Raw genomic sequence first — 12813 nt, forward strand, 5'->3', positions numbered from 1 at the left:
TGCAGCAATTCTTCCAGTTAGGTCAACTTCACGCAATCTCCTCTGAACAGTTGATGTTGAAACATCTGTACTTCTAGTAGCATTTAGCTGAGCTTGTATTTCAGGGGCAGTTAATCGCCGGTTTCAAAAACTTGCGACTCTAATGAACTTATTCTCTGATTCTGAGGTCACCCTTGGCCTGCCTGACCTTGTTAGGTCCTCATGAGTGCCACTTTCAAATTAATTGACGGTCTTGGTCACAGCTGTTACAGACACTTGCAAAGTTCTTGTGATTTCTCTTAAAGATTGACCTTAACTTCTTAAAGTAATTACAGACTGTCTTTTTTCTTCACCTTTGGCATTTTCTGCTCCCTTACATTCATGAATAACAAACTTGTGCCTATGCTACCTATACTTATAGTAATCATGTAACCTGTTAACAATAATTGGTGACGAGAGGTTAATTAGGTAACATGCTCAGAGAACATCTAACAAAGACACTTTTATACTTAAGCCAGTTTTCTAAAACGGTGTTATACACATTTCAGACTTAACTGACTTGGGCTTCATCCCCTTGCTTTGGGTGACCATTTCATTGAAATTGACAAGATTTACATTTTCATTTAAAAATTAAATTTTTGAATGTAATTCACTTATGATTATGATTAGCTTATATAAGTACACGTATCATAATGAAATATTAAGTATTTATAGACAAGTTTATACAATTAAAAGCACAGATAATCATGAAAAACATGGTTTCAAGCAGGTGTATTCAAACTTTTGACTGGTACTCATATATATATATATATATATATATATATATATATATATATATATATATATATATATATATATATATATATATATATATATATATATATATATATATATATATATATAGTGGTAATATGCTACTAACGTATATTCAGAAATTCCGTATAGACTATATATGGATGGCTTTAGGACCTGTTTTGCAGCAGAGTAGACTCAAAGGGAGGAGAGGTGTTCTCATGGCCAATGAAGCATTGTGTGTTAAACTGATCTCCTGAGAGTCAATAGAAATCGTCCCTGCAAGAGTGGGAGTGAGTCTCAGGGAAAAGTTTTTGGGAAAAAAAGAAGAGAATAGATGGGAGTCTGAACAAATAAAAACAGGAGCTAGAATAGAGCGGTATAGAGTAAGTGATTCAGCAGAGTAAAAGGTGAGGATTTCTTAAGTCAGGAAATGCCTATAAACTTTAGTAGACAGTACTTCAGTTTAAACAGGTTTCAGAAGAGTATTCTGTTACATCTGCTTTTATTTCTTTCGAGTTCAGGTACCAAGCTTGTGTTTTATTTTAAGCAGCGTAGGTCTGTCAGGTTACGTAGTCACTCAGTACGTGTTATTTTCTTTAGGCATTGGTATATACAGTATTGTTAAAACATATTGTATTGCAGAATTTAAGTTCAAGCACCGTTAATACGTGCTTGAAATGAAAGTAAAGAGACAGTGACTAGATCGTAAAATAAACGAAGCAATTGAGAAGCGGCTGGACAGTGTTTGAGAAGGCCCACGTTTCCAGATAGAGAGAGAGAGAGAGAGAGCACGAGGTAGACTGCAGCGACAGAGAGGTTTGCCGTGATCCAGAGACCGCAAGCAATCGAGAGCTGCAACTGGGAGAAGCCTTTCAGAACTGTGAGTTTTTCCACAAAGTGTTTCTTTTAAAATAGCAAGTGTAACTGTGTTCTCAATAAAGCTTGTGAAGGGGCCATTTTGTTTTATTTCTAGGCCACAACGTACCCGAGCCACAATTCAGGCCTGCAACAGTGTTTGTTTGTTCGTCCGTCTACATGTGTGCTACACGTGGGGCTGGAGTGCACTCCACTAGCGTTTATTTTGAATCGAATATATCAGAAGAGTACATTTGAGTTAAATACAACTGAAGCATGAGCTTTTAGTTACTGTTTAGTGACTTAAAAAAAGTTATATTTTTGGGAAAGCACTGTTGTTGGAATTGTTTATATTGTATGTACAATTTACTTACCTCCATTTATAAAGATTAGTTTTATATAAATTCAGTACTGTGTGTGAGTGTGATTTTATTAGTTGTATATTGCTCTTGCTTAATTTGCATTTGTTATATGGTTGAATATAAATTCCTGGGGACGCCTGCCAATAATAGGGAAACCACGTGACCATCAGGTGGAGGCATCGCTAAAGAAGAAAAGTGTGATAGTTTGTCTGGTAACAGTGTGCAAAAACAAAAGGACCATTGGTTCTGGGATAATAGATAAGAATCCAGGGCCCTGACCGTTAGGTGCAAGACCTGTTTGTGTAGGGGTAAGTGAGACAAGTGTTACACACACACACACACACACACACACACACACACATATATATATATATATATATATATATATATATATATATATATATATATATATATATATATATATATATATATATATATATATATATATATATATATAAATAATCACAGAAATGTGTCCGTCGAGTTCAAGATCTATTTTTCAGTTTTTCGAAAGCATTTGTTTAAACAAACCAGACTATGTGTGCGCATGCATAGTGATCTCTACGGAAAACCTTTTGGTGGAAAAAACAGTGCTGCTTTACGACGAAATGACACTCGGTCTTACAGTACCCTGTGTGTTCACGTCATGGGACACACAAGTGTAAGACTTTACGGAAGATTTGTCACGGGCCTTCTAGGACTGTTACAACTTCCTGAAAATGTTGTGCAGTGATTTATATATAGGACTGTATATATTATATGACATACACCTGACATGATTTAGGGTTTTACACTCAAAAAAGAGAACCAAAATGAGGATAAACGGGGGTGGGAAAAGTTGGGGGGAGGGTACACAAAATAAATTCACAAATTGTCAATTTAAAATCAAAAACACCCAAACGACAAGTGATGTTTTTACCGTGTACATGAACTCGGAGTACCCGGTTTGAAACCTATCATTCATGTGTCTAGGCCACTTTTTACTGTGAAGAAACGACAATGGCAAGGAATGAAAAAAAAAAAAAACTTCAAAATACTTAAAATCAGGATGGAGAAGAAAACTGAATTGAATTTATTTTAAGGTACACATAATGCATAGTTTGTTTTTTAATGACGTTATTCACTTGAAAAACAGTTGATTTTTTCAGCATGCTGAAAGTAAACCAAATACAAACTTGTTTTCTGATATAAAAGGGTTGCCTTTTAGTGTATTTGTAAGTGGGTTTTTTTTTGTATTACAGCATTTCATGCATTTGAGTCTTGCAATGAATATTTGTATTTTACTCCTTTTCCAGCATTCTTACTTAGCAATGTACAGGTTATAAAAACAAATTAGTTACTTTTGCTTTAATTTCTGTGAAAACTGATACTTGTATTGATTTTATTGTTAATCTTAAAAAACAGTTTGGAGCATTTTTGAGTGCGTTGTGGGCAATTTTTTCGATATTTATAGGGTTGCACTTATTTCATATTAAGACAGTATTTCATGCAGTTTTGCAATGAAAATTCATTGCTGGTTAATTTTTCGTGTCCATGCTTACCAATGTATAAGTTTTGAGGGTGAACAATACATAATGTGTTAATTACTTACTGCTTTGATTAATTTTTAAACCATGTTTGTTTTTTATTGTGCTGCAAGCTTACCTTAATACACGCTTGTGTTTTGATATTTACAGGGCTGTCTTCAGTTGATTTCTGCTTTTTTATTATTAAGTGGTAGATACAACTGAGCTTTGCAATACAGATTCTTCTGCTTGTTTACTTTCCCTGTGTTTTGCATATCTTTGTTTACCAATACACCCACCCCTCACTATACTGAGGAGTTGGATATATCACGGTCCTGGAGTTGGCTCACCCATTTTTACAGGCTAACTGCACATGCGTTAGTTGCAATATACATTAGGCAATTTCACTAGAATTACTGTTTGTTTTATTTCATAGTGCACATCAAAAAAATATTTAAAACAATTAAAAACAAAGCATTAATATTGTTCTGTTATCATATATATATATATATATATACACACACACACACACACATTACACAATAACATAAGGCAAAACAAAAATCTACTTGCTGAAGCAGTTTTTATTTAGCCAGCGAGGTGCTCACGTGTGGCAGCAATGCACTAGCAAAAGCCACGGGGCAGTGATGCCAGCTCCCTAGCAACAAGCCTCCTATGTTGGGATGGGATTCTTTCAATGCAGTGGGTTTGTGCATTTGAGAAAGGAGAGGAAGACTCATGAAATTAACTGAAGATTTTAAGTTAATAAGAAGCAATTATCCTTCACAGTCCAAATCAAAACTGCTCTGCTTTTTATATGAAAAATGAGAAAGTGGGTTGTGTAGACGATTTATATTGGACCCTGACCTTTGTTTTTCTATCGGTCTCTCGCTATATCGCAGCCCTTAATTTACAGCAGATTTATACTGGACCCCAACAACCGTGACATATACGAATTGGTGGTATATATACAAAAAAACAAGAACACACATAGAGGTCAAGTTAATGCAAAATAAATCCATTGGACAGAAACATTTTGCTTTGCGTTCACTGGACGCACAGAATGGAAAAGGGACGCAGACATGCATATTCATGGTAATTATTACACTGCAGCAACGACCATAAAATAATTGCTCGTTTAAAAAAATTTAAATAACTAGGCGTTGCTAGCAACTATAAAGGCATCCAAGAACACATGGTTCAATCATCACAAATATTCCCTAATACAGCTCGCTACGTTTCCTATAAATAGTTAATGGGCTACTTAAGTTGCATCATGTACAGAGCATAATCTTACGCTGAAGTTTAAGTGCACTGATCTGTGTTAGATACAGCTGAGGAACTATAGGGCAATTTGTGGGTTTTGAACCTTAGCAGTGGTCAAAGGTCATGGGTAATGACAGTTTTTTTTATAGAGCATGATTGACTTCCTATAAGTGTTACATATGAACCATGACTATCTGTGATCCCTGAGGCACAAAGCCAGTTTTTTAGCTTGACCTTTTAGAGAGGTCAAAGGTCATGGGTGATGACTTTTTCATAGAGCATATATGACTTCCTATACTTGTTCCATTATAACTGACCATATCGGCACGCCCTAGGAGATCAAATTTAAACGTAAATTCCAATGTGTCCGCCAAACTATGTGATCAATTAGCATTCGATTTTAGCGGTTATTACATTATTATGGGCCGCACAACTGTACCAACATTGAACAGCATATGTGCAACACTGTTGTTGTTATGGGTCATAAGTGTTTTTTTAAATTATCAATATGGCCACCAAACCATGTGGCCAAAACACGCCATTTTGAAATCTACAGTAATTCATGTGAATTACCTCTACTATCATACTTCACGTCTCCAGTCTATTGCAGTATGGATTTATACTTTAATATATGTAAATATAGCACTTGTGAAATTGTTATTTTGCTTGCTGCATCCATGTTTTACAAAAAAGTGGGGATTTTACAAAACTTAGAAAAGACGTTGTCATGAGCAAATGTGACAATTTTGGTGCCGATCAACATTTTCAGACAAGAAGATCTTTGAATATTTTGCGCAAATCCAATGCGGCGGGCAATCCAACCATCCAATTGATTTTGTTTCAACATTTTGTTTTTACAGGCCATTGGTGCACTATATGCTGACATTGTCAGATCTCCATCTTAAGTCGTTTTTGGTCAACAAGAGTTTTGAAAATTGCCCAGTATTTTCAAGGGATCTAGCCTTGTGGCCAAACTGTGAACTTTTCCACTTGGGGACACCAGTCTGGTTGTCCACACCTAAGCATCTACCTACGTATGCGTTTTCATAACTTGACAAACTTTTGGCGGAAAAATAATAATAATAATAATAATAAACAACAACAATATCATAGGTTTCCCAGCCTTTGGCTTGGAAGCCTAAAAAAACACTGTTCAGTAATATAACAGCATTTAAGGTGCACTCCAGTCCTGCAGGTGGCAGCAATAAGCCTCATATTTGGCTTTGCCAGCAACATTAAAGATATTTACTTTTAGGCCCTGTCCACACTACATACCTGATTGAGAAAAGTTTTAATGAAAAATTTAGCGTCCACACTGAAGTACTGTTTCATGTTTAGTCGGGCGCAATGCGTACAACATTAATGCTATTATAATAGTTTGGTTACAGTTCCTAGCAGCGCAATGAACTTTCGAAATTAATACGACAGGATCCCACCATGCACTGTATTTTATTTAAAAATAATGTGCTATGCCCCATATTAACAGAGGTCCATATTGCTAAGAAATAAAACAAGTATTTTGGAAAAAGTAAATGGAAACACACATAGGGCTTGAAGTTTTCGGGTTTTATTTTTAATCAGGTGACATTTTGCAAATTGTTTCATAATTAAACTCAGAAAAAGCTGTCAATTGCAAAACAAATCTTTGCTTTTACCTTCATATCTTGCCTGAGCCTAATTCTGGTCTCTCTCAATTTTATTTCAAACATAGCTGACAAATTCCGTGAATTGTTCAACCTCGATACTACTTTTAACTACCATTTCATTTTTGCAGTCGTTCAATTTAACACTGTGCTTTTGTTACTTTCCGCACTAGTTTAACAGGGATGCCCTTACATATTTAAGCATAAAAATGAATACCTAGCAGGGCTCTACGTTTAGATTTTTAACTACTGGCCCCTCGGGCCACTGAGCTAGTGTTTTTACTGACCCGGATGCACTTTTATCTGGCCCAATATATTTATGTATTTTTCCATGATGTTTTTTATTTTCAGTATGTTTCTGTGAGGTAACCAAAGACAGCCCATGTCTCAAAAGAAAGTGGCTAAACGAGCCTTTCAATATATGTTACTTCAGCCATTAAACATATATAGCAAGTGCTAAAAGCACTGTAATCCAAACTTGGATAACATTGGAATTAGAAATGTAATTTAACGTTGTGATGAATATGAAGACATACTAAATGTGGAGCACAACAACGCAGTAACTATGAAAATACAAGATACCTGAGTTAAAGGAATTTTATTTTATTATTTATTTATTTTTTTAACTCTGGACTGTAGTTCAATATAAAACATCTATTGTTGACTTTCTGCGAGTTCTGTGGATGGAGTAAAGGCAACGTCTGCACCATTAAAAGTACAACCAGGTATCCTTGTTTTGAATTATTTACAGGTTATTGAATAAACAAAGTAACTTGACTTTGATTCATCTGATGTCAGTACTTTATGGCTAGTTGTAATTAGTAACATTAAACTATTGTATGTTGGAATGTACTTTCTGTTTTGGCCAGATTACAATATTTCCACTAAGATTATGTTATAAATATTATTTGTTAGAATTAAACAGATGTAGAATATTTAGGTTGCTATATGATAGGTTATTTTATTCTGAATACACTACAGCAAAAAATATTATTTGGTGGTTTGTGCAATATTATGCTACTGTTGCTTTAATTGGAAGAGATACGCGCTGTGATGTTGCTGCTCCGTGAGTTCTGTGTATTTTAATTCAGTAAACAAAAGAAAAAACTTGTGCCTAAGGAAATAGGGTACAGAGCGAAGAAATCTTGTCATGGACATTGTTTGTACACTTTTTGAACCCGGCTAAACTTTACCGGCTTACACTGTTAAGCTGTCTGCTTGTACACACGCATTTGCCCTTTTATTCTTGAGAGCATAAAGGACCGGAGTTCGGGAAATCGAATACACAAAAATGTTGCATTCTGTGTATTCAAATAGGAAACTATTCAAAATTCCAATACCTAATCCTAAAAAACACTATTAAAACAATATTCATAATACAAAATAATAACAATCCTACTTGGGGCACTGTCGCTTGTGTAGCCTCTCCCAAGTCATTGCCAACCTTGCTGAGTGATACCAACGAGTCCTGGAAAGATTGTGAATGGCATTTTCGGCCTGAACACATTGGAATCCAAATCAAAAAGTTAGACAATTATTTTGCGTATCTGGGTATCCATCGGGACATCTTACTGTGAGACTGGATGTGATGTAAATGAAATGTTGAATTCACAACAAATAAAGCTGCTGTTTTATCTGCAAGTCAGGGAAACTGACACCAAACAAGGCAAAACGTTACTTCTTTTTTCTCTGTCATAATGAAGCATCCACTCTAAATGTTAGTCTTCATTTTTTTTTCATAATTACATTCTTTATGACTTATTGATTTTATTGCTTTCCTTTTGGCTTATTGGTTGCTTAGTTGTGAAACCCAATTTGTAAAAGATTTGTGTTGTCGCGGGAACGAGTACCAACTCAGCACTTCGGTACAGTCTCGGATTCTGACTGTACAACAAATATTACGTGCGGTGGGAAAGTTAGGATTAGTTCGTAGTTATGTTTTTAAAAAATGGTTTGTAAATTCATTTTCAGCTTTTTGACACACTGGCCCGTTTTCCTGGATTCAGGAAACGTATGCCATATGCACTAATATATATATATATATATATATATATATATATATATATATATATATATATATATATATATATATATATATATATATATATATATATATATATATAATTACACACACACACATTAGTTAAATGTAACAGGCCCAGTCGGGGCTGTGGTGCTTCATAACTACCAGCCAAACTGCGCTCTCTACCGGCCCTGGGCCAGGGTTAATGTGGAACTCTGCCTAGTGCAGTGTGTACACTGACAGCAAGTCAGTTGTCAATCAGAAGTTTTTTTGCCAAACAGTCAGCATCTTTAGGGGATTCTCATGAAGACTGCTCAACTTTATCTCAGCCATCTACTTCTGACTACAAGTACTACAGTGACGGAAGCAGTTGCAATTAGTAGTAATGCACAAAAACGCAAACCCATATTTAATTTTTCAAGACTCTTCGCTTAAAAAGACATGGCGATGCTGTTTCTCTTATTGGAATGCAGTACAATACTAAAAACACAAGTAAATGAAGGCAACAAACAGTGCTTAGAATCCAATCTGTCATGTGAACTGTCTATTGTTAGTATATATAACAAAAGAAAAAAATGTGTCTGTGTTTATATTTATATCTATAAACAGACAGATGTTTTTTAAACTACTACATGCCATAGAGTTGAAACGTTAATAAAAATGTACCAAAATGCACATCCCTGGAGTAAGCCCTACACAACTTATTCTTTACTCCTGGGATATTTTTCTATTTTAACATGTTATATATTGTAAAGTCTTCTGGTAATATAAAGGCACACAGGGGCCACAGCCACGTCCCCTGCTGCTATGCTGTCTCTGCCTGCGTTCAGAGCAATATAATGGCTTTTGTTACTTTTTGAAAAATGAATTAGTATTTAAAATTATCAGGAAATATCCAAACATGAAAATCCTGCGTTTGTCCTATCACTAGTTTAAAAAAAAATAATAAAATGGAAGTAATTTACTAATAACGAGGATGCCACTTGACAAAGGTAGGAAATAAACACCAAAAAAACCTCAACAGTAGCCGTCATTTGCAGACACCCTCTTGTTCTTAATTGACAAAGTTTAAACAATTAAGCAAAATTAAAAACGCTTGACACTTTACCAACGTTTAAACTCTAAATGATTAACACCCCTAGTTTTCACCACGGTGAAGGGCAGCCTCCTTCAATGACTCTCCACTGCACTGCAACCCAAAACAGGAAAGACTGGGCAAACAATGTCATGTAAATATTATATTTAAATCAGGTATTTGTACAACCAGTCTTCAACTCCTTTAATCTGATACTAGGCTCTCCTCTCAACTGATGCCAACACTGATGCCTACAGTGACTACTACTATAGAACTAAAATAATGTTAGCAAGGATTTATTTTTACTTGTCTTTACGACACACGTTGCTAAAATAAAAACACAAGAACAATACAAATGACAAACGTTTCTACTAAAAGAAACAATAAATTCAACAAGTCTGTAAAGTTTAAGTATTCTGTACCTAGCAAGCACTTATTTTCTTAAATAGGATTTATCTTACCAAATATTTGTTGAATGGCATAAAATACAAAAATGTAAGTGCTCAGAAAACCACAGACAAAAAGTAAGACCAGACTACAAATAATATTCAATTTCAGTGCAGAAACGCAACAAAATTGTTCCTCCCCACCCAACACAATATACAGCTGAAAAGATAGGTGAACGACTTCTCTGTTCCGTCACTGCATAGAACAGTCACTGACAGTCTGCATGGTAGTTCAGTTAACACAGACAAGTTGCCTTTTGAAATTTGCACCTAACTTTTGTTAGTAGATCACAAGGGACTCAATCTTAATGTAGTCACATCTAATGGTTATTTACCAAACAGTTGGTAAATAGCCAATTGTATCCAAACAACCCCTTTAAATTTCATGTCAGAAAATAAGTAGACTTCACCCTTTTATGGCACACAGTTCCAAAGTGACCAAGTACCCGGAATATTGTTAAAATGGAAGGCAAAAAACCTTCCACAATGTGGCATTTTGGAACCCAATGTTGAATGACAATAGGCATTCTATATGTCAAAGACATGCAGGTCAAAAATAGGTATTAGCCTTTGTAGTTACATGGTAAGAGTACAGTGTAAGCCGACATATTTCCAGTCTATTCCATGTACAATCAAATGCTACACACAGTATTATATATTGCAACACTGTTAAGGAAATGTTGTTACAACAACTTTCTCATTCTCTAGAAAATTTAAAAAAAGAAAAACCAAAACACCAAGATTCCGGCTTCCCCAAAAACGTGATTTGTTTTGTAAAGCATCTAGCTAGTTAAAGGTTAAACCATGGAGCAGCTGTGCCCATACTTCATTAAAGAAACCCTTACATATACTCGAAACAAAGAGTTAATTAAAAAAGGCATGGACTAGTTTACTGTTAGGTATTTAGTTGTATTCATATTTTAGGATTGAGCAGTTAAAGTTTAGTCTAGATGCAGGGATGGAAATAAGACTCACTGCATAGCAGTTTGATCCATTCCTAGTTTTATTATGAGTTTATTAAGACACACCTGAGCTTGCTACCTATACACTGTGGCTAATCAAACTTGTAGTAAAACCTGGAATGGATCAAGCTGCTATGCAACAGGAGTCTCATTTCCATTCCTGAGTTGTCTGGTATACATAAGTAGACACAGAAAGCATTAAAACACACAACAGGTAGTCAGGGCAATTCATACCAGCTCCATGCCGTCACAACACATTGTCGTCACACAGAGCCATACTAAAACTGTCTAAATGCCCATCCACTAATCCGAGTGCCAGAATAACAAATGCATTACATAGTTATTCGAAATCAATACTGTGTGTAGTCAATAATGATAACTGAAACCAAAGTAGCTTGACTAAACTACTTTTAAAACTTTACATACAACACGGAGTAACGTGTCGTTAGAAAAGCAGTATCAAGAGCAACACAATGTAAATTTCAGCGTTTGAAAGTTGAATCGGTTAGGCCGTGAACATTAACTTACGCGATGATCCTCTCACAGGCCATAGCTTAAGAGCGAAGCCTCGGTCTCGAGTAGCAGCAGAAGCCAGGATCATGTGTTCTGAAACCGCATATCTATTTACTATCCAATATTTTTAGACAGCGTCCACCTTACGGGTTTTAAAACTAACGGTGTACATCTTAACATCTGGTATTTGACTGTCAAGTTTGGTACACACTTAAAACAGCTCTTAAACTACTTTCGATGATAACTTACCTCATATTTAAAGCAATTTAGAAAGTCTTTATGAATAGACACCTCAGCGAGTAACTCGCACAACACAGAATCTCCCGTTACTGCTACTTGTTTAACTAAATCAGAAGTTAAAATACCAATAATAATAATAATAATAATAATAATAATAATAATAATTTCCGGTAACAGTGACCATTTTTAGGGAAAGTGGCGCTTGATTTATCTAAAAAGAAACAAAACATGTTCACTTATGTTATTACTTTATTTGTTAACCCCAACAAAATGTCTCAAGTCAGGCAGAATTAATGCGAATTTCACTGACAACACGCCGAGTTGTGTCCTCGCCCCAGATGTACCTCCAGCGAGGCTAAGAGATTAGCACCCCGCAGTACTTGTCCGGTTAACATACCATTGGCATGGAGTAATGTTGTGTTTAAACGTGCTCTTGTTCACCAGTCCACAAAATATGTCCGACCCTATACTGTTGGATCACTTGCCCCAAGCGGTTGGTGTGTGATTTTAAACCAGTAGACATGTATCGAACCCCACTCTGTATGTGGCGGTATTGCCCCGGCTAGACTCGGCTCGTATTAGAGAAGAGAGCGCCGGTACTCACGTTGCTCTGGCCATCAACGGCCTGCAGCAGCCGGTCTCTCAACTGCTGCGGTGTTGCCGAGGCCGCTGTCATTGCCTGGCCGGAGCGGGTCGGCGGCGGGGGATTCTTCCGAAGAGACGGTGGGTGGCTTTCAGACACTCACAGGCCTTTCGGGAGATGTAAGTAGGGAGCGGAACGGCATGTTCCTGCGAGTTTTTATCCTGGCGATGGAGCTCCTGTCGTACTTCTTTCTCCACTCTCCTCGCCTGGCAGCTCACTGAAATAAACTAGAATACAACACTTGCTGGTGCATCATGGGAAAGCTCGACGTACACTCCTGGCGTCTGCACGTAGCCACCTGCTTTCTCTGGGCATGCTCAGTCAGGTCAGAACGAGTGAAGAGCATTGCAAAGCAAGCGGCTTGGGCGGCAGCTATAGTCTTTGTTATTTTTTTTTTAATTAAATAAACCAAATTGTGTGTGTATATATATGGTATACACATATATATATATATATATATAATGTTATCATATATAATATATATATATAATAATATATAAGTAAAT

General features: G+C 36.1%; 1 protein-coding gene across 5 annotated transcripts in view; it reads right to left on the reverse strand.

Annotated features, from left to right (window-relative positions):
* LOC121300849 (mediator of RNA polymerase II transcription subunit 26-like) overlaps positions 1-12556 on the reverse strand; it is a 52207-nt gene extending 39651 nt beyond the window's left edge. For all 5 annotated transcript variants that reach the window (XM_041229791.1, XM_041229788.1, XM_041229787.1 and 2 more), the window contains exon 1: positions 12269-12556. In XM_041229791.1, the coding sequence (XP_041085725.1) occupies positions 12269-12340 (72 nt within the window). In that variant the 5' untranslated portion in view covers positions 12341-12556. The remainder of the gene's footprint in view (positions 1-12268) is intronic.
* Between the last annotated feature and the right edge of the window lie 257 nt (positions 12557-12813).

The sequence above is a fragment of the Polyodon spathula genome, chromosome 26 (genome assembly GCF_017654505.1).
Source record: "Polyodon spathula isolate WHYD16114869_AA chromosome 26, ASM1765450v1, whole genome shotgun sequence".
NCBI lineage: Eukaryota > Metazoa > Chordata > Actinopteri > Acipenseriformes > Polyodontidae > Polyodon > Polyodon spathula.